The sequence below is a fragment of the Corvus kubaryi genome, unplaced genomic scaffold, assembly GCF_017639235.1.
Source record: "Corvus kubaryi isolate FWS band 111438036 unplaced genomic scaffold, C.kubaryi_AGA036_p1.0 66, whole genome shotgun sequence".
Classification (NCBI taxonomy): domain Eukaryota; kingdom Metazoa; phylum Chordata; class Aves; order Passeriformes; family Corvidae; genus Corvus; species Corvus kubaryi.
Window position 1 is genome coordinate 21,807,763 of NW_024582054.1, and position 22,027 is coordinate 21,829,789.

Consider the following 22,027-nt stretch of genomic DNA (forward strand, 5'->3'; position numbering starts at 1 on the left):
TTTTGACATTTGATTCCTCCCACATATTTGAACGGGAGGAAGGCATTAAATGCCAAAACCAAAAATGAGCATGCAGGACCTATCCTTCAAAACTGTAATTCATTCCAAGGCACAGCTCTCACTTTACTCTTACACTGACCTGCATCCCACACAATACAAACCCAGCGGTTGTTTTTCAATTAACAAGGCAATTTTTGCTATTTCTAATGGAGCATAGAAGAGTTATGTTCTAGCTTATCTTCTACAAGTGTATGTAGGTTAAAAAGAGAAATCCACTGTTTCAATTTCCTTCCAATGCTAATAATTTGTTGAACTTTTTTTATAAGTAGAATTTCTCTTTTCAGTTTCCTCTAACAGACAAACTAAAATCATGTAGATGTACAGATTGAGAAGACCATTACATAGGAGCAACTATTAACATGGGCCTCTACCTTATCTCCAAATGCATGGGCACAAAATTGTGCATATGAGAGATTGTATATAATTTATGCCATGTCTGTACTATGTAGGTAGAAACGTTCTTGTTTGCACTTTATAAATTCCCATTGCCACCCTTTAAAACATGCAGCTTTCTTCACTGCAGTGCATTCTCAGAGTTCACGCTGTCTACTGCACGCATGCAGTTTAGCATTAGCTTATATGAGCATTACCTTCATCACCAAAATAGACTGATTTTTGGCTAACATCTCAATTTGAAACTGCACTGATCAGTTTTAAGACATTATTTTTGATTTTTAGGGAGAAAAGGTCACAAAGCATATCAGTAGGCTCCATGCCAAAATTTCATCTTCTCCTTCTTTCAGTCTGTTGGTGCAGAAGCCTGTCATTATCTGCTGTGATCTGCAGCTACTAAATGCTGCTGTGACATAAAGATCCCATGGATCAGGTCCCAGGGTTTCTCAGCATCATAAGATTAGGGTCTTCCCATCTTAAGCTAAAAACTGCCATGGGCCCTTTGCCATATACAGAAAAGTGAAAAGTGAAACAAAAATAATGCACCGACAATATGCTTCCATAATGAACTTGTGTGTGTGCTGAGACTGGCAAAAGCACCCTGGAGAGTAAGGACATGAACAGGAGCAAGGAACTGACGACTTTGTCAAGTTCAATTCCTGTGTCTTGCGTGATATTTCCATTTTCTCCTCCAGGTTTGAAAGCATGTAGTGAAGGTAGAAAAAAATATACATGCCAGATACCCCTTCCATTTTACTTTCATTGCATCAGCTCTCAAAAGCTACTCAAACCTGGCATGTCAAGATTTAATCAAGAGATCTCCAGGACCTGCAGAAAGTGACAATAACCATGTAGCAGAGGACACCTATTGACAGAGCTGGGTCAGCTCTGAGCTGACACACATGTTCATATGTAACTGCTGTGACACTGCTGGAGTTTAACACTGTCTTGCCAAACAAACCTAAGTCCATATTATCTCCAGAAAAACTCTCAAAACACACCATTATTGCAAATTTTGGTTTACCAATTAAGCATAACTGAATGCACTTGTTCCAACAGTAGTACCTTTTTTCACTGAAAGAATCTTATGAAAGAAACAGTTTTGGTGCACCATTGACACCCACTGTCCTTGCTGAAACGTGAGCAGAATCTGACTGAAAAGCCCACTGACCGGCACAGTGTAATGTCATCATTTGATTTAATATAGGGGAATGAAGGAGTTTTGAGTCCCACTGACCTGCAGAGGAACTATTCAGTACTTCAAAAAAACACTTCAGACTGACACAGACCTAACTATCAATTAAGATGATAAACCTAAGGTAACTGAATTTTAAAATATAGCTAAAATTTCTAAAAATAGCCTGTGGTAGCTCAACTGAAATATATATTCCTGTCCAGTAGAATTTTTATTGGGATGACGTATTGTTGAATTCCTTGTCTCACCTAAAATGCTGTGTTATGGCAAAAAGTGCAATTTCCCGAAAAGTACCAAAAAATGTTTTTGCTTGGACTGTTTGTCTTGAAAGTTAGAGTACTGTAAAAGATCCTTCCCCATGTTCCCCAAGGAGCTTTCAAAATCCAACAAGGTTCTCAAGTACAGATGTTTACAAAGGGATCACCACACCAGCATATGTATTTATACAAGCACATTTTGGCATTTGGCTCTCTCTGCCTGTTCCACATCAGAAGTTGGTGAATTTCTCCACCACAGGGATAGAACATCTCTCATGAGTAAACTGAACCTCACTGAAGTGGTTTGGGACAGAAGAAATTAAATGAGCAAGCACTGCGCCAAACATGTTCTTTTAGGCCAGATCATACCCATTTCTGGAGCTCCACTCTCTGAGAAGAGAAAGATGTGGATTTGGACCATTGCAAAATTTGGAAGAATCTCTCAGAACATGAGTTGAGTTCTGTCACCACAACCAACATCCTTTAAGCTTGTTTTTGGGAGCAACTGTTGTTGCAAACCCAAAGTGTCCCACTAAGAGAAAATGTGTTCTCATTTGAATTCAGCATTAGATTTCCAGCACATGCAACATGCATGGACGTGCAACAATAAGATGCAGCTATAGAAAGTCATGCCTATCAATTATTGTAAGAGTAACCATTCTGAACACGCACATATATAGACCAATTCTCAGAGGAGATGAAGTTTGTCATTATTAACTTTGTCCTTTCTCTTTCAACTGTCTGGATATAAGAAAAGCTCAAACAATAGCTAATCTGACCAGATGTATGCACACTAAATCACAAATTAATTTTTCAATTTCAAGCTCCCCTCTTCTCTTGCCAGACCTACACACAGAACAAAACTTTATAAGCTGATTCAGAGCAAACAGGTATAGCTGGGGAAACAAACAGGGAAAGATTAAATAATAATTTTTTTAAAAAAATTAAAAGGATTGTAAAGCTGTCCAGGCAGCAAAAAGTAAAGACATGCAGCAAATCTGTGACATTGCTGGAAATGTACACAGGCTAAAGGGCTGCAAGCCAGAAACAGACTGAAACATGACACAGTGCTAACATCCAATTGCACTTGTATGGTGCTGGTAATGAAAGCACAAAGCACTCAGGGTATTCCAATTTTTCCTCTTTCTTGATGAAAGCTGATATAGGCAGTCTGCCTTCCACCAGGAGATATTTGTCATGGAGACATGAAGGCTTCTTTTTCAAGAGCATCCTTGGTTTCCCCCTTCCTCAATCACTTTCCCATATCTCAGGTAAATAACTGCTGGTAGCAGAAGTAAAACATTCAATACACGGACGTGTTAAAATAAAATTCTCCTATAAACTGTATTCTATAAATGCACAAGAGTATTCTTTATCAGATTGAAACTATCCTTCTGGCCACCAAAAGACACACAAATTCAAAGAATAAATTAAAATTTCCACTGATATTAATCACGTATACAAGACATGAGAGAAGATGTGCTCAAGAGATGCTTCAAGCCCACAACTGAGGCACCTCAGATACTCTGTGAGGGGAACACATACAGTTCTGTCAGGCACTGAGTCCCTAACGAGCAGCAGCATTTCAAGAATAAATTTTATTGTGTTTGCTCTGTAAGATATTTAGGTCACTCTATAAAGTTAAATAGCAATAATGAGTACTGATTATTTTTACCAGCTGACCTAATCTAGGCATGTATTTGTGTTTTGCTGCATAAATAACTTGTGTTTACAATTCTCATCTATGTTTACAATGCTTATAACCTCTTCTCAAGAGGTAGAAATAAAATATTAACCAAGTAAATCTCCATTCTGTTAGGAAGAAATCAGCAGTACTCTACCTACTTTTTAATCATGAGTTACAAAGTTAGATCACAGGCTAAAATGCAAGTTACTATGAAGCTTGTTGCACTTTAATTGCTTCCGTAGGGATTTCTCTGGCATGAGGAAGTCCCCAAGTGGAATGGGGCTGATCTTCTGCTATTACTGCGATGGACACACTAATGGCATAAGCAGGGTCAGCAAGCTGCGACATTTGGCCAAATCCCAGCTGCTGTGTCTCCTGCCCTGGATCAAGAACCTAGCTGTTCCAAATAATGGGTGACTGGAAGGTCACTTACAGCCAGCCTTGTGAGATCCCATCCATTTCACAGAGTTGCCCTGTAGTCAGTCCAAAGGGCTTATTACCTTTACAACCCTTTTGCTCTTAGCTGTTATCCTCTCTGGGAGGAGAGAGGGGATGGGGGAAAACATTCGTCAACACTGTTGGTCAACATTGGTCAGCCATCCCTGCAGTAAGGGTCATCTTACTTAGGTGAAACACGTGGTTGATTCTGGAGCAAAATCTCCACACTATTACAAATGCTAATAGATTAAACCCCATCACTCCAAACAGTTGCTTCGAGGTTGCCATAATTTTCAGCTCAGCTCAACACCTGCCATGAAGCGGTTATCCACTTACCACAGTGGAGCATTACAACCTTGTAATTTATTTTGATAGGGAGCAAATGACAAGCTAAAACAGATTTTATCAAATTAATGAAATTACAATGTGTAATAATAGCATTTATCTTGCTGTTAGTGATTACAAGCACATTTGGTAACTATGCACTAAAAGACCTCTCAGTGGGACGCTGACAACACTGAAAGAAAAACTGTTGTCCTTGCAAATGCAAACATAGGCATATGCACTACAAGAACCAGTAAAAATGTCACACCCAGATACAGATCATGAAGTTGTCAAACTCTTCTGCATTGCCAAGCTAGGGCAGGTGATAAATCCTTCAGATCCAGTCTCTCTCTTAAACTACTCATTGGAAGCAGTTCAGAAAAGAAAAAGTTGCAAGCTCTCACTGGGAAAAAAACCCCATGGATTTATATGCTTCTGTTCCCCCTTTACTCTTCCAATCTCTTCTTCTACAGCCTGTACACTGTCCGTCTCCTAGAAATACGAAATATACGACAGAGGGCCCACCTATTCTTTCCTTGGCATCTCACCATTGCTCAGATGCCTTCTTGGTAAGATCTAAAGGGATCTAAAGATCCCTTCTTCAGAATGGATTTTATATAAGATGTCAGAGAGGAAAGTGACCTCTGATTTACACACCTATCAGCCTAGTGCTGGTGAGGCAACTGAGGTTAAATCAGGTTTTGTAGCATTTAATTCTCAAGAACCTCTTTGATCTGGTATTACAAATCTATCTAAATATTTTTATTTTCCAACCTAAAACATGTCTCTGTCTTCAGTAAATAGAGGAACACACTTACTCAGAAGACACTGTGATGGAGAAACAGTACAAAGCACTTGGTATCTATGGATATAATATTGAATGGTTTCCATTTTACAGATGGAAACATATCTGGCCCAGCTGAGACATAGGCATTCAGAGTTTCTAAGAGCAGAACCACAGATAAATTCTCTTCTCTTACTCCCATACTAGTGTCCCATCCACTAAACTGTACTACTCATTCTCAATTTGTGCTGAAAATACTACCAATATTTTTTGTTTCAGTCTCTAGCTGACCTATCTCAGTGACACTTCAGCCTGGAACACTATCTCTGGGCCTCACAATTGTTGTTAATGGATTCCACTTTGTGTCTGCCACGTACGGGTTCAAACCTACTGAAATAGGTTAAGAAGGACCTCAGTCCTTGCAAGCACAATCTGTAAGTCATGCATCATTCACCACAGCATAACCCAAGGGACACTTCCATACCAAAGATGATTCACTTATATGGAATTCCACCCTTCGAATGTCTCACATGCACAACCATGAGCCATAAGAAGGAACTAGGGTTTCTAAAATGGGTCAGAAGGTTTTTTTTATTTACGAGTTTAAATTCTTGTCTTCACAATTTATGCTGCAACAAGAACGGAAGGACTGCCAGTAAGAATTTGTAAAAATAAATAAACCTAAACAAAAACACATGATGGCCTACAAGCAACAATGATTTTTGAGGGTTTTTTTTCCAAAAATAAACATGAAGTGTATCTCATACTACTTTAAAAAAATCTTAAAATTTCAGTTGTACAAACATAATTTCAATTAAACCTTAAATGGTTTTAATCCTCAACTAGAGCACTCAGAAGCTGTTATTGGCAATATTTGTGGGCCAATTCCTCTCAGCAAGTCACGGCCCCTGAGAGACGTACTGAGTTTACATCTACTGTTGACTTGGAAAGGTAGGGAGAGGTGGCCCTTGCCTGCTTTTCTTTCTTCTTTATACAGGGCCAAAAGTCACTTGACAATGCAGACTGGAAGAGTACTGTTTCCAGTTTATGTGATCTACCAGAGCTGAGGATTAGACTATACTCCCTAGATTTTCTTTCTCCAAAAATGTTCTCAGATACTTTTCTATGACGGCAGTGTTTCTACTTTTTGCTGACCCAAAAGTGATTTTTAAAAAGCAAATTAAATATATTGGTATCAATAAACTGGTTCTAAAGTAGTACCCAAGCATTATTAAAATGTCCAGTGGTTTTTAAGACAACCTAGACTGGAAATTGAGAGAAGAACAGCAAAAATGTGCAGAAATTTGAAAGATGCAAATTAATAGTCTTTTTGAGACTATTTTTAACATCAAATTAACATTACCTTTTCTTTTTTTGTTTTAATTTTGTAGTCATCTGAGATCCATCTAGCCAATACCAAAATTTTCAGCATGCAACCAAAAAGATTGTGAAGCTGAAATGGAAACTGCTTCTGCTCCTAAGACAGCTACTTCAAAGAGACTGATATTAGAAAGAATGACTCTAGAGCACCTAATGTCCTAGCTCTTAGTGCTCAACATGAATTCTACTTACCTCTTAACTGCAGTGTGCCTGGTGACTGAACAGTTTTCCCAGTGATCAGTCAGCCAAAGCATTAAACCGTCGTAAGCAATGTGGCCATAATCAGTCCCTGTTTCAGTGTTTTTTTCTGATGTCAGAATAATTTAGATGTCCGGATATCTGAAGCAGCTGTGCCAATGAATACATGAGCAGAGAAAATCACAGCTGCTTTGCAATTCAGGAACACTGTTCTGGGTTTTCTTAAACATCTGGTAAATCAGATGTTCCTTTAAGGCCAGGAGTGATAGGTACCAATAAACTTTTATCTTGCCTTTATGCTGGAGGAGATAAGCTTCACGCAGGTTCTGAGAGCCCAGTGCTGTCCCTAATCAAGCCTCACTGCATGAAAGATGCCTACTTCTATGTCAAGGAAACACTTGCCAACAATATTACTGCTCATTTAAAGACTGTGTTGTATTAGTGTAATTATTTCAGTGTAGATGGCTTTTACCTTAAAAGGTATCTCACTAAAATTTTTAACATGAATCCAGGTGCATTGGTAAGCTTATTCCATCAACAACAGTACTAACTGCAGTGATTTTAGTGATAAAAACACATTACTACCATTAAAACTGCACTTGTACCAAGGTGGGAAGGACCACTTTAGATGAGCAAATCAGAGCAGGACAGTTAGAGAATTTTAATGACAGAAAGCCCCCCTGGGTTTACTAATGATCCCTTCCCGCATGGTCCTGTCCCAAAATCACTGGCCCGTTTGACCAGGGATTAATGCCCTCTCTTCATTGATCGCCTTGCAAAGTAACCATCTCCATTGACGTCAGTGGGAAATATTACCAGCTCTAGAAGAAAGTTTCTTATTAATTCACAAAGGTTTGGGGTCAGGCTGCCACATCATCCTTTCAACCAGGCTAAAGGAGTCTCAGGTGAGGAAGTCTCATTGCGAAGAGCTGTCTCTATACCATTAGGGCCAACTGGAAGAAAAATACAGTATGTTCTAAAAATGTACATGATAAACACAGCATAAAACCAATGAAAAAGTAATATTAAACAAATAAGATGTAATAACTGATGTAAATGAAGCCTGAGACTTTCTATGTAATGACAGGAAGCTCCAAATAAAGGGTGCTGGGTTCATGCCCTTCTAAATCATTACAGTTTCCACAGAAAATATCAGCCTCCTTGAGGTTCTTAGGTTAGGGAGATTTATAGTGATAACAATAGCAGTAGTTTATTTGAGACAGTTAATCAAAATTCTAGCACTTATAAGCCCTCTGTGAACACTATAGATTTAAGAAGTTGAACACTAAACATTCAAAAGTAAGCTTGCAATCTACACAAGTACAGTAAATTTCAGTTATGTGTTTCATTATACTGGTGCCTTATTGCTTTTAAGGGGTTTACAACTTGGCTGTAATTATCCACGGTGGGGTAAAATTTGGCATAAAGAGAACTCTTTTCCATTTCTTTTTCCAAAGAAAGTTACTTGCTCTCTGCTGGTACTGCATTCCTTGCACATGCAACACTCAGCAAGAGTTTTTGGGTGTGCAAACAAAGTAGGTTAAGTCTCTGATTTTGTGGCTTTTAAAAATATGTCTTGCATACACCCAAACCATATTGTCCCTTTATTCACTCATCTTCCATTAATTTAGCCTTCAATTTTTTTTCATGGACATGGCAAAAATACATGTAACTTGTTTATGAACCAAGTGAAATTATATATATAATTACATCAACCATGAAGGCCTTATTTTCACCAGAAAAGTCAAATTTCCAGTAGGACAGCAGGAAAACGTGGTGATGGCATTAAAATCCACCAGTGAAAAAATGTCATCACTTCTGCTTCCCCACACTGTGCCAAAGACTTCTTGTGTGTCCCCCTGAGAAAGACGTACCTCAGCACTTCAACAGCAAAATGGAGCAACAGTAGTTTCCCACCTCAGGATCACTCTGAAAATTCACAGCTAAGCTCTTTGACAGTTTGCCAAAATCCCCAAATAAGGAAATAAATACAGTTATGCTCAGGTTCTACACTCATAACACCTTTGAGTCAAGAGAGATGCCAGCTTCAGATGTTCTCATCCTTGTTCTCAGTAGCTCATTCCAGCACTGTAGTTTGCAGCACAGATCCAATGGTCTGTGATGCGTCCTTACAAGCCAAATTGCTGAACTGATATCATCAGAATATGGCTCCCCATTCCTTGGGCTTTTTTTTTCCAGGAAAAGTACATACTAAGTCTGCCATGTCCACAGGTGCACCCAACCTGGACAGCAAGGAGAGAAAAAGCCCTGCAGGCAGCCTGTTGAAGGAGACAGTTGAATCCTGAGTAAGGGGGCTACAGTTCACCAAAATTGCCTATTTTGCCATGGTATGGTGAAAGTGAAAACCCAACACAAGCTGTTAAGAAAGCACTCTGCAGTCACTGGGTAGTAAACATTGAATAAATTCCCTCAAAGACAGAAAGGCATTAAAAAAAAAAAAGTGGTGGTGGTGGTGTACTTATATAAACAAATAAAGGCAAACTCTGGTGGGATTTCAATGCTTAGAGTTTTGGGGGAAGGCTCTTTTCCTGGATATAATGCAAAGGAATGATTATAACTTCTAGGCTTGCACATGTGTTCGACATGTTTGGAGATATAAGCTCCAAATCTCCAAGGTAAGCTGGCATCTTTGTCCGGACAAGGAGTAGAAAAGAAATGCAAACACTGGTGTTCAGACACCATTTAGAAGACGGAGGAGAAGTAACTTTCAACATTCGACTCTAGGTAATTCTATGCTGTAACAAGTTTCCTGATCTCTCTCTTGCTCCATCTATTCAGTTGTGCCTTGAGTTTTGCCTTATGTGCTGAGGAATATAACCTATGTCTGTAGACATCTACTGTATCCTGAATACAAAAAGCATAAGAAGTCTGATTCCTTTTTCTGATTTAGAATTTGAATTCTCCAGATTTGGGTATTTTCAGTATGAATCAGAATATTGTAGCACGGGTTTCTGTATTTAAAGTTGTCAGATACTTTACAGAGATACGTCACTTTAAAGTTGCATTAATTTCTTACAATCCAACAACTTGCAGCTGTAATTGTTACCTTTGTAACAGACTCCAATCAAATCAGGGTAAGTGGCAACTCCAGAAAAAAGGTAATTTGACTAAACTTCCCTGTCTAGGTTGAGTCCAGGCTCACCAGGTCTCTGAAGTAGGAAAGCATAAACGGAATGAAACCCTAGGGGGTTAAAATACAAAACAAAAACTCTTTAGGATTTTGTTCCTTTATGCTCCACAGTGTTTAACCCCAGAGAACCAATAAATGCAGATGGAGCACAAAAAAATATGAACTCACCTTAACGTTGCATTTTTTTATAACTTCCACTAATCCAAACGTTTGCTTCACAAGTCACGTGTAAGAAAGTTTGCATGGTTTATATTCCCAGGATCCCATTATAGTAAAGCTCAAAAACAGTTCACTGAAGTATTAGTAAAACTGAAAGGTAAAAAAATCCACATTCTCAGCTGATAATAAATCATTTCATGTCAAGCAAAAAAAAATTCTGACCTCTGCTTTCCAGCATTACTCATTAAAACAAGAACTACAGAAATAAATATGGTAAATAGAGTATTAATAGAAATATAAATTTTTTCTATCTAAACGCAGATGGCATGATGAAGCTAGCACACCAGATTACTGAGTCTACCTCTGTACAGGAGAAAACTTCTGCATTGGACCCTTATTACACATTGCTCTCCCTACCTTTCCCTTTCAACAGAATTTTGTAACCTAAGCCAGCTTAATTGTCAAGGAGATTTATTTGGTGTATGCTTCTTTTGTATAATTATTTAGTTATTACTCCTATAATGCATAGCATTATCTGTAATAAGGCTGCACTACTGTGGTGAACCTCCAAAGTAGCTTACTTTTCTTCTTATAACCCCCCACTCAACCTAACTCCCTTGTGAGATCTGAAATGAATATTATTCCTTCTACAGACAAAAATTTAGAAAGAAAGAACTCCAACATTTCATAGAGAATTAGTAAGACAGCAAGAAGATGAACTCATGTTGTAAAACCCAAACAGTACCTCAGTAACATGAACAATACAACATATTTCAATCTTCTGAGAATGTGTTTGCTCAAGATGCAAGGTTGAAGTTGCAGTGGAGGAGATAAAGACAAAACAAACCAACCAAATAAATTTTTAAAAAAATTTCTCTTTTGGTCTCCTTTTTAGGCAAGTGTTAACAAACAGGACCAAAACAACTCTTTCAAAGCCCCTTTGTAAGAACTGAACCTGCTGGAACACAGCACATATTCAAGTACTTTGCTTTGACTTGTTCCTACTGCATGAACAGAAAGAGAAAATAATGAAAGCTTCTACGTGGCATTTGCATTTTGGCATGTAGGAATTCTCCTAAAATAAAAATCCACACAGACATCTAGAGATGGATTATGCCAACAAAACAGCACAAGTGAATGAGAGATCCTCTTATTACAATCACGCTCATGTTTTCAATAATTTAGTTTTCAACTTTCTTGATCCTTTTCATGCAATCTTCTCTCTTTTATTTTCACTATTAGATTCCCATATGGCACAGAATCTGATTTTGTAGGCTAAAAAGGTAGAATGAAACCTTTAGGTTTTCAACAAACAGCAGTGAGAAAAAGAATGAGACAGCTACTCCTATTAATGGCACAAATACCATTTTAGTAAGTAAGGTTAAGCTTTTAGGTCAAGATTAAAATTGCTTTTCTATTAGATTTTATTATTAACTTCATATTATTGACTTCAGTAGGTCTAAACCTACATGTAGTAACAACAATAGATACCTGTGACTGCAAGATCAAGTTTATGGTAATCAAGAGTTTGTAGAAAACTGAAAAACTAACACAGACAAAGGTACAGTGTGATTGTAAAGAAATCAGTGGTGACTTCATCACAATTCCATGGATAGAAACTGTGTTTTGGAACACAAAGTTTTGATTCTTATGTCACACCCCATGCTTCCACAGAACAAAAAGTTCTCAATAAATCCATAAACTGGCATGTTCCATGACCTGGAGCTTCCATGGTTCTCAAGAACCTTGTTCCCATTGAAAAAGTCTAAGTATCCTTAAAAATATGTACTGCAAATTTAAGTAACTTGCATTGGTAATCAAAAAGATCTTTAAAGCCCACTTCTTACAAACCCAGATCCAGTTTAACTCCCCCATTCAACTATGGAAGCTAAATCCTTAGTAGTGACTTACAAAATTACCACCCCACACAAAAAGAAATGCAAAACAAAACAAAACTTTACCAAGCTTGTATTGTGGCAGTAAGGATATTTACACATGGAAGCAACACAAATATATAAGCATTTGCAAAATCTTGGGCAATATTATCCTTAGACCTGGCTTTTATTTGCAAATTAAATATGCAATTTAAAACCTAGCAGTGACTAAATACAGAGGTGATGACATTAAAAATCCACTCAGTGAGACTTTCTTCATATAACATAACAAAACACTTCTTTTCAAATCTAATTTTCGGTAATCTGAAAACTAATTTTTAGTGCTGTTGTGTTGTAATTCAATATAGTTTGCAGAGGTCAAATATGCATCCACAGCAATAGGGTAGCATCTCCAAAATGCAATAGCTCCATATAACCAAACCGTTATATGTGTCCAAGAAGAAGAATCCATTCGCTTTTACCCTTCCTCCTCTGTTGCACTGAGGAACAAGAGCCTAAATTTCTTCTCTTCAAGAGAGCAGTAGCTATGAAACTATTAGCCCCCTAAAGGACTGGCTCACATAAAACCACACTGAATTTCTTCCACAGCAGCTGTTCCTACATCTTGATACAGTGAGAGATTGCTCAGAAAGAGATACCACATCTAGGTGGAAACATTAACATTAAAAAGTTATATGAGCAGATGGGGACTAAGACTGGCTCTAACACACTAACACCTGCACTATGCACCATGTTACGATGTCCATAAAAAGCTGGATATATCACAACAAATAGGAAAAGGCACAAGGGCAAGCAACACAGCATTTGACCCTTTCTAGTGTCACTGGAAGTAATGGTGAGCACATTTGTAAAAAACAATTTGTCTAAACTAGGCAAGCTGAATAGATTCAGGTGAGTTTAGGCATTGGCCATAATTAAATAAAATCACCTCCCTACCACTTAACTTTGAATGAAAGGCACAGCATGAAGATTTCCAGCCAGAGATCATCTGAATAGGCTTTACACCTTCAGGTTATTTGTTTTAAGTTTATGGACAGTCCTTTAGGCAAGGAAAGGGTCTTCCTAAACACAATACCATGAGGAGACCACAGTGGTTCCTCTCTGAAATGACAAGCTCTGAGCTGGAGAGTCACAGCAAAAAAAAAAAAAAAAAAAAAAGTAAAAGGAAAATGAACATTCATTTTAAAGGGGTAATAGACATCTCTACCACGAGGCCCTCGCAGAGGGAAGAGTAAAACGAGACCAGGCTGTCACTCCTTTCGTAATTGCAAAGGTGTTGCCTAAAAGGGGAGAAAACTTCCATTGGTAACTTCCTCTGAAACACTCCAAGAAAGCAGCACACAAACGCTCGTACTCCCCTTGCGTATAATTCATCTGATAATGTCTAAAATTTATTAACAGCAACTTTAAACACCGCTGAAGAGAAACGGCTTTTCTAAACGAGGGTCAAAGACAAACGCTTTGGAAACACAACAAGGCACAACCGCGGGGACATAGGGGAAAGAGCAGGGAGACGAAACGGAGTAACAAGTGTGGGGCCGGGTTTGCTTCGCCTGCGTTTCCCAAGGGCATCGTGGCCGGCGGGCCGGGCCGCGGCGAGGGGAGCCGCGGGCGCGGGGAGCCGCAGCGCTCCCGGAGGGGAGAAGCGCTCGGGCCGCGGCCGGGAGAACGGGGCCGGACCGCCGCGGGCGGTCCGCGGGAGCCCCGGAAGGAGCGGCGGGCTTCGCTCCCGGCCGCCTCGGGCTCGCACCGGGCTGCTCCCGTCGGGATCGGCCTGGCCGGGCCTCGGCCACTTCCCTCGGGGTGCAAGATCCGCCATCGCTGCCCGGCCTGCGGCGAGCGGAGCCCGCCTGCCAGCGCTGCCCTCCGCCGCTTTCACACTGTGTGACACCGCACCGCTGAACAAGGACCTGCGCTGGCCAGGCCGGCCCTGCTCCCGGCGAGATGGGCACCATCGCTCCCCGCTCCCGTCTCCCCCCTGTCCCTCTCCCCGCGGCGCAGGGTGAACAAACACGCCGCCGTGTACCTGTGCAACACCTCCGCAACACACTTTATTTACACGGAATCAGCTCGGGGCATTGCACACTATATACAGATATTTTCCCCCTCCAACAAGGCAGATCTTGTGCAAGATTAGTAGCATCCTCTGGAGCGCATCCGACAGTCCACGGGAAATGTCCCCCCCACTTAAAAGTATCAGCTGTCAGAGTCCAAGTCACTTTTCCCGTCCTCTTGTCTCTTCTCCGGTGACGTTTTAGACGCTTTATTCCACTTTTGTGCGTTTTCTGATTCCTCCGAAGACGATCGCTTTTGCCTCCTCCACTTCGCCCGGCGGTTTTTGAACCAAACCTGTTACGTTAAGAAATTAAATTATCAGTGGAAAAAAAAATAAAAATAGAACTATGCAAACCCTCAGTGTGACCTCAGCCCTGCAGGAGCTCTGCCGAGGCCGGTGTGCGGAAGCCGCGCTCGGACGGAGGGAGGCAGGCGGAGGAAGCAGCCGCTCGGGTGGGACCGGCCGGGCGCCTTCAGGGGGCACAGCCGCCTCACGACAGTCGCTCACAGCCCTGTGACAGGCTCGGCCGGCTGCCCCAAGGAAGGGCACTTGGAAATATTAAAAAACTTTCCCTCTGCCCGCGCAAAGCGGTCGCTCTCCCTTCGCTGGCCGAGCCGCACAGCGATACATCCGGTTCGAGCGCGTTTGAGTGCGAGTGGGAGAGGGTTGAAGAAGGAAAAAGAAAACAAAGTACCTCCACTTTTTCCTCTCTTAAGTGCACCCTTCTGGCCAGCTGTTCTCTGGTGCCCACGTCTGGGTATTTCGTTTCCTGGAAGAGGTTTTCCAGCGCTTCAAGCTGCTCGTCAGTGAAGATAGTCCGGTGCCGTCTTTTTCGCCTGCAGTGCAGCTGGTTCAGTAACTGCAGCTCCGTCCGGGACAAAGTGCCCACGTTCATGTAGGGCAACATCTGATGGGGAACAGGGGACATCAGGACTGACCCAGTGCCCTCGTAACCTACGGACAGACAGACGAGTCGACGACAGGCTTTGCATGAGATCGCTGCTTCCCCCCCACTCCCGTTCCTTCCCGTCCCGTCCCGTTCCGTCCCGTCCCGAAAAAGCCCCCTCCCGCCGCCCACCCGCGCTCCTGCGGGCCGCCAGATGCCCGCCACCCCCTCCGGCCCCGCGACTGCGGGAACAAAGGGAGCCCGTCCGCCCCGTCCCACGCGGGGCCGCCTTACCTGCGGGGGGGACGCAGGAGCACTGCTGGGCGCCCAGGGGCGGCACGGCCCCGCAGCACGAAGGGCCCACGGGGGACGCCGGCACATGCAGCTGCCCGTAGTAGTAGTTGTTGTAGCCGAGCCGAGATCCAGTGACGGCCGGCGGCAGCGCGGAGGCGGGAGCCACCGCCCGGGAGTAAAATCCGCCGTAGTCAGAGGCGCTGCCGTAGAGCGAGTCCCCGTGGAGGCTGGGGAAGACGACGGGCGCGGCGCTCGGGGGCAGCAGCACCGAGTCCTTGCAGCGAGGTCTGGCCGCCAGGATATTGTCGATGCTGAACATGCTCACAGGCATGCCCCAAACCGTGCGGGGCAGGGCGGCGGGGACCGGCCGGGGGAGGGAGGGAGGAGGGCGGGAGGGAGGGTAGGTGGTGGCTGGGGAGGGGGGGGAGAGGCTGGAAGGACACGAAATCGAAACTTTTCGGATAAATTTTAAAAAGGGATCGGAGCAAAAAGAACAGAGCCTTTTCCGAGGGCAGCTTGCGGGCAGAGTGTGCGTGTGTGCCTGTGCGCGCTTGTGTGCGTGTGCGCAGGATCCACCCCTGGAACTTTCCCCCCTCAACTCTCGCCTGTTTACTGATCTCAACCCAGAGGGCTGCTCGGAGTATAATGCATCTGAACCTCTTCCCTTTTTTATACCCAGGCGACGTCATCCTGGATTTAGTTCCTGGTAATATGCAGATGACAAACAAAACCAGATTTGATTTTTTTTTTTTTCTCCCCTTTTTTTGGTGGGGAAGAAGTGGGGGTTACACAAAGGAGTGAAAGCAGCCTGAGTCTGTGTATTGAGAATTAATGAAATTAACGTAATCCTTTCCATTAGTAGGCTTTTTAGAAAGGCCCCAGATTTAGGCTTGATCTCTGCTGCACCGGCTAATTGCCCAGGTTAATCTTATTAATGCCATTGTGTAGAAGTGGTTAGCAGCTCCTAGTCTTGTCTATTATGCGCCTGCTTTGGCCGTGTTAGTTCACATTAGTGGGTGCGATTTCCTCTGTCTAAAGCTCAGATTCATTATTTATGCTTCGAACTGGTTAAGAAGTACTTTTTTAAAAAAATAAACTGCCACATAACCATGTAACGCCCCCCCACTCCGAGTGTTTCTGTAGCAGGATTTGTATCTTGCGTCCCCGTCTCGGAGGACTGAAAGGGCATCGAGGAGTACTCGTTTCTCGGACTTAAGGTTTATGCAGTGAAGCAACAACGTCTTCACTGAGTAACTGAACTATTTTTTTTTTTTTATTTTCCTAGGTCACCTGGCGGAACAAGGACGCGTAAATATTGTAAACTTCTCTCTCTCTCTCTCCCCCCCCCCCTTTTTTTTTTTAAACAGATTCAGACAGGTATCACTTTTTGTTTTAAAACAAGCCATGAGATGCAAATGTTAAAGACCAGTGCCGTCTCAAATCCCCGGGTGTGGTAGGTATTCCGATTTGCTTCTGATCTATCTTGGTGCTTATTTCTTTTCTTTTTAATCTTTAATTATCTACCTTAGAAAACAAAGTTCATAAAGTTGCAACGATACAGAGAACTTTGTATTTTGCATGTTCCGTGAATTTTGAAATGGAGACATTTTAAATCCCTAAAACTCTTCCTATTAAGAGGTTTGGCTCTCCTGGTAGCTGGCTCTTGTGATTTGCAGAATACTTCGTCTGTCACGACTGTCCCTGGGAATCCACAGGAGGTGAACTGAATAAGATTAGACTATTTACCCCATCAACTCTCCATCAAACAAGGTAGGAAATTGTACGCATGAAATGAAAACAAGCCATTAGAGTCCGTTTACGAGGAACACATTATTTTTCCTCACCAAAGAATATCCTCGTTAGCGCTTACTCGCACTTTATCCTTCCTTTCCTCGATATTCCAGGATTTAAAGCCACATCTGAGAATGATCTGAAACCTATTTCTAGCGAAAGACCCGTATAAACGTTAAAGAAAAAGAATGCCAAAACTAAATTCTTGCTTTGTTGATACATCGCAATGTGAATAATTACCAGCATCAGTTTTTACTTCAATTTGTCTGTGTATCAATTTCTTTACGCCCTTGGCATTTAGACCTGAACTTCGTGCAAGTTTTTCAAATTTAATGAAAAGTGAAACTATTTGACAGAGGGTTTGGCGGTTTTTTGTTAGATTTGTGAAAATTTTTTCTGTTGATGTTTTTAGAGTTTTCTTTAATTTTTGTTTGTTTGTGGGTGGGCTTGGAGAGGGAGTTTGGGTTTGTTGGGGTTTTTTGGTCAGTAATTCCCTGAGCGCAGCCGGTCACGCTGCATGCAGAGCAGCGCCAGCTTAATGCCGCCATCGGGATGCTCGTTCACGTCCTCAGCGGCTCTGCAGCAATGCACAGCAGCATCCCTCCGGTGGCCTGTGCACCCGGAGGGGAGCGGGGCTCCGGGCGAGCCGGGCTCGGGGTCCCCGGCAGAGCCAGGCCTGAGGTGAGGCCGGCAGCGGAGGCACGGCCCGCTCCGGCTCCGGCCCGGAGTGGAACATCCCGCGGGTGCCCTGGGGGCCCGGGGGCGGCGGCGAGGGACGGGCGCTGCCCAGCGGCGGGAGAAGGGCGGCGGGGACAGCGCTCAGCCCCGGGACTGCCGCCCCTCGGGGAACAAACCGGGTGACCCCCGCGGGGGCTCGCAGGTGGGGGCACCCTCCGTGGAGACACCCTCGCCGGGGCGGCTTCTCGGGTGTTTAGCATCACTCGCGTCAGAGCTTCATCTCCGCGCCTGTCCGGCTTCTCCCAGGTGAAAGCAGCGCCGCGGGACGCGAGGGGGGCACCGGAGGAGCCGCGGCGCTGGCGGAGCACACACACACAGCTCGGGCTGTGAGGGCTCGGCTTCCCAAAGAGTTTTTTGCTCCCCTGACGGGTGATCCACCACGCTGCAAAGCTTACCTTTATTCCTAATTTAGAAATGATATTTTCCAAATAACTTGTCCCCCCAGTGGGGAAGGTTTCTTTTATTTTGTTTTGTTTTAATCTGAGTCGCCTTGCCGTGAAACTCCCGATTTTGATACCCGCTTCGCAAAACCCTCTCTCGGAGTTTCTCATTTCCCAAGCGCTCTTCGCTAACCTGGCAAACGGAAAATTGTGTTAAACAAACAATCAGTTGTCACATAATGTTGGGGTGAAATTGTAATAACAAATGAAACACAAGCAAATTGTGCTGCAGAGTGTTGCTAAGCAATTGTTTGTTACGGGAGGGTGGTCACAGCATGGGTTGAAAGAGGGATCTAAAGAGAAGCATAGCACTGGGCAGAGCAAGCTGTTAGGTATGAAATACAGTAAACACGGCGCTGATTTTCAATATTATTACCCAAACACGATTTCATACAAAGCAATCACCGTACACAAGTCTATGAAAATGCGCTTGTTGAGAAATCGAAATTTTTTTTTTATTTTAATACATTAAGGAATAATTCCGGGGATGCAAAACGCACCCACTGCCTTCCCGGCGGAATCTTTGACGGGCCTGGAGGCGGGAGAGGCACCGGGACGGCCGGCCGGGAGGGGCCCGGGGCACCGCACCCCAGCCCGCCCGCCTGGCCGGGGCTTGCCTCGGGCCCAGGTCCCGGCTGCGGCTCCCGCCCCACGCGAGGAATAACGAGGGGGTGAACCAGGGGTTTGGGGGATGACCGGCGGCGAAACCCGCACGGAAACGGCGCTTCGCGGCACATCTCTCGCTTATAAATGCCATCACCCTGCAGCGTTCCCCACGTTTGTTTCAAATTGATTGCATCATTGCTTCACCAGGAAAAAAAGTATAAAAGTCATACAATGCGAAATTACGGTAATTTGTTCCCAGAATAAACTTATCTTGAACTGATTAGGAGAGTCAGTCATTTGAAAATGAGGCAGAAACGCGATTGGGGTTTTTTTTCCGAAAGCTTCCCTCTAACAATATCAGCTTCTAAAGTTTTCATTCATATAAACTTTATTAATGAAGATCTTTTATTTAAATGTCAAGGGGATTTGAAATTTAGAGTAAATTATGAAGCATGCATGTCTTGCCAAGTCATGGGTCAAATGCATTTGTGAAAAACTGCTAAAAGAGCATATGGTTTTGAATTTTTCTACAATGACTAGTGTTTAAATAAATTGCTTGTACTGCTTAACTTCATGTATAATTTTGACAGAAATTGGCCTATAGCCTTTTGATATGTAAACATTTCAGGCTTTTATGCGGTATAAAAAGACACTTGCTTTTTGGGATCAGCTAAAGCAGTCACCCTGTAATTCAGAAAACTGGCACCTAACGTTACATTCTTGCTGCATTTCAACTTTCAAGTGGCAGCATAAGGGGGGAAAAGAGAAGGGACATTTCAAAAGTAATTGGAATTAAAAACTGCGAATGAGGTGAGAATGTGCCACTCACTGTCTGATTGAAATGGATAAACCTTAGCACTAAAGAGAATTCTCTGTCTTGTTTTCTAAAAAACAACAGAGGAATCAGTGAAAACAGGCTTCAACGTAGCACAGACCTGACTCGCATGTCAAATTAATGCCTTAAAACAAAGTCTGTCTAAAGTACAAATAGGTGTGATGAAGAAAATCCAGATATCCCTTCTGAATTCTGTCAGCTGTTTCTCTTCTACTGACTATCTTGGGCTGTAAAAATTGAAACAGACTTTTATACATGGAATATTGCATACAATGTATATAAATACACCACAACCCTTTGAAATGCCCCTTAGCTATCTTCATGTTCACTTGCATTTCACCAGTTCTTAAGTCTTTTGCAGTTTTTACTCCAGTAAACATTCAATTGACTTCAATTAGTGTTTTGTTTTGGTGGTGTGTTTTGGTTTTTTGTTTTTGGGTTTTTTTGGGGTGTGCGTGTGTGGGTTTGTGTGGTTTGGGTTGGTTTTGGGTTTTTTTTTCTTGTGAAGAGGAGACTAGAATGTGCTAACGGCTTCAGGATACAGTCCATAAAAGTAGTGGAGTCACTCAGTTTTAAGTCTCCTTAAACTAAAATGATTTTGTACATGTATAAATCCACCAAGCTACTGAATAAATTCATTTATTACTAATATATTTGTCTCACATAAATAAACCTCCTAATGTTGATTAGATGGATAAGCCTAGCACAGTGCTAGACAGAACAGGACCTGGATAGTTGCCTGGTGCCAGACAGCTCAATATGTTTATTTCCTGTGTGCTTTAGCAGGGACTAAGCTAAAGTTGGAAAAAGGTCTAAATGAACTATATAATTTCAATCTGTTACTGTAGTAACATTTGTATTTATTGTATATGTCAGTTAGTCATACACAGAGTTCTCAAGATACACTACCCCTTTTGTTAATGGTCAGGGTGATTTTTTTCAGAATTGTAACGAGTCAACATAGACAAATTCTGCTATAGACAATTCAAATTCTATAGCAATTTAAAAGCTGGTATGGATTCAGTTTGATGTGATATAATCTAGTGAAGAAAGCAGAATCTCTCATATGTTTCCATTAATTTGAACAAAGGAATTGAGATTATTTTGCAGGTTTCATACATATTCCAATGAACAGCATGGTTGGCAAATAAGGACATATAACATTAATGACTCAGCAAGAAAAAGACTTTTCCTCTTAACAGAAGTATCTGCATCTAAAGTGAGCAGATTGTTGCAAAGAAGAATCTTTTAAAATAGTGCATCTTTACAAGGGGACAGCGGGGTCAAACACTTTGGGTCCTTGGCTGCAATTGCAGGAGTCAACAGGAGAATGCCCTGCTACTTGAAAGTTTTGTTTTCCATCAAAAGCAGTTTGAGTGCAGTACTTTCTTCAAAGATACTGTGATCAAACCAATTTAAGCTCAGAAAAGTGGGATGATCTGGACTTCTACATTAAGAAATATTTCATTCCAAGGGACGTGCTAGAGAGGCTGACATAGCAGGTCTGTTGCACACACATGGCTGACCCAGGTTTTAAAAGTGGTTCTCAATCACAGTACGGCCAACAGCCAAAATTTCTCCCGGAAACTGAACATACTGTAGCAGTGTGCTTACCAGCTTCAAGATGGCTTCACTCTAACCTATTAGTAGTTTAATTTTCTCTGTAAGGATGAGATCATCCTAATTCCTCATGTTGTATGTACAGTCACACATAATGGTAGATAGGGAGATAGGTGTGTGTATCTGTTCCCTACAAACAGTGTGCATAAGATGCGCTCATTATGTTATTAGGTCACTTTCTATGCCAGGGTTTGTACTAATAGAAGTAGAGCAATTAAAATAAACAAACAAACAAACAAGCAAAGCCAGAGGACCATTTTCCTGATTGACAAACGTAAACCAAACTAAGACTTCTGTTGTTGATTTGCCTTTTTCCAATAACTGAGCTAAGTTTCTGGATTGTCATGTAGCACACTGGATTTTAAACCATGAGAGATCCTGAGCACACACAGCTACAAATCAACAGAAATTGTGTGTGGTCAGCACTTATTCCACCCAAGTATTATTACATTGGCTAAAGATCTTCTTTGTAGTATAAACTGTACATACTTAGTGCCACCAGAACCTCTCCTCTCTCTGAAAAGGCCCTGGAGGTTACACCCAAAGTAGCTCTTTATTTGTAATGCAAAGAACCTCAAAAGTCTTTGCAAGGGAGTTAGAGCAACAAAGTCAGCTTTAAAAATAAATAAGTCAACTGTACAAAAGACAGCTACTGCATTGTTTTCTGTACTGTGCACACGATGTATATTCAGACTTCCATGGTTTTCTATGAGCTTTAGAGTTTGTGAATATGACTAGTCTAATTTAACAGTGTTTACCATGGTGGAACTAGAACTGGAGCCCAATCCCACACCTACGGAAGTCTGCTTGGTACTTGCCAGTGATTTTGAATCAGAAGTG

General features: G+C 42.2%; 1 protein-coding gene and 1 long non-coding RNA gene across 4 annotated transcripts; one reads left to right on the plus strand and one right to left on the minus strand.

Annotated features, from left to right (window-relative positions):
* Window positions 1–13,944: 13,944 nt before the first annotated feature.
* On the minus strand, window positions 13,945–15,863 carry GSC (goosecoid homeobox). The gene is given in 4 exon segments (XM_042047995.1): window positions 13,945–14,270; window positions 14,672–14,931; window positions 15,158–15,582; window positions 15,584–15,863. Coding segments are annotated over 4 exon segments (1,101 nt in total). The 5' UTR covers window positions 15,847–15,863; the 3' UTR covers window positions 13,945–14,117.
* LOC121674051 lies at window positions 15,366–20,218 on the plus strand. Of its 3 annotated transcripts, none has more exons than XR_006019424.1 (4): window positions 15,366–15,442; window positions 16,525–16,610; window positions 16,834–16,927; window positions 17,933–20,218. It is a non-coding gene; the product is annotated as an uncharacterized LOC121674051 (long non-coding RNA). The 3 variants fall into 3 exon arrangements; XR_006019425.1 differs by lacking the exon at window positions 15,366–15,442 and adding an exon at window positions 15,559–15,863; XR_006019426.1 differs by lacking the exon at window positions 15,366–15,442 and adding an exon at window positions 15,888–16,407.
* The last annotated feature ends 1,809 nt before the right edge of the window (window positions 20,219–22,027 follow it).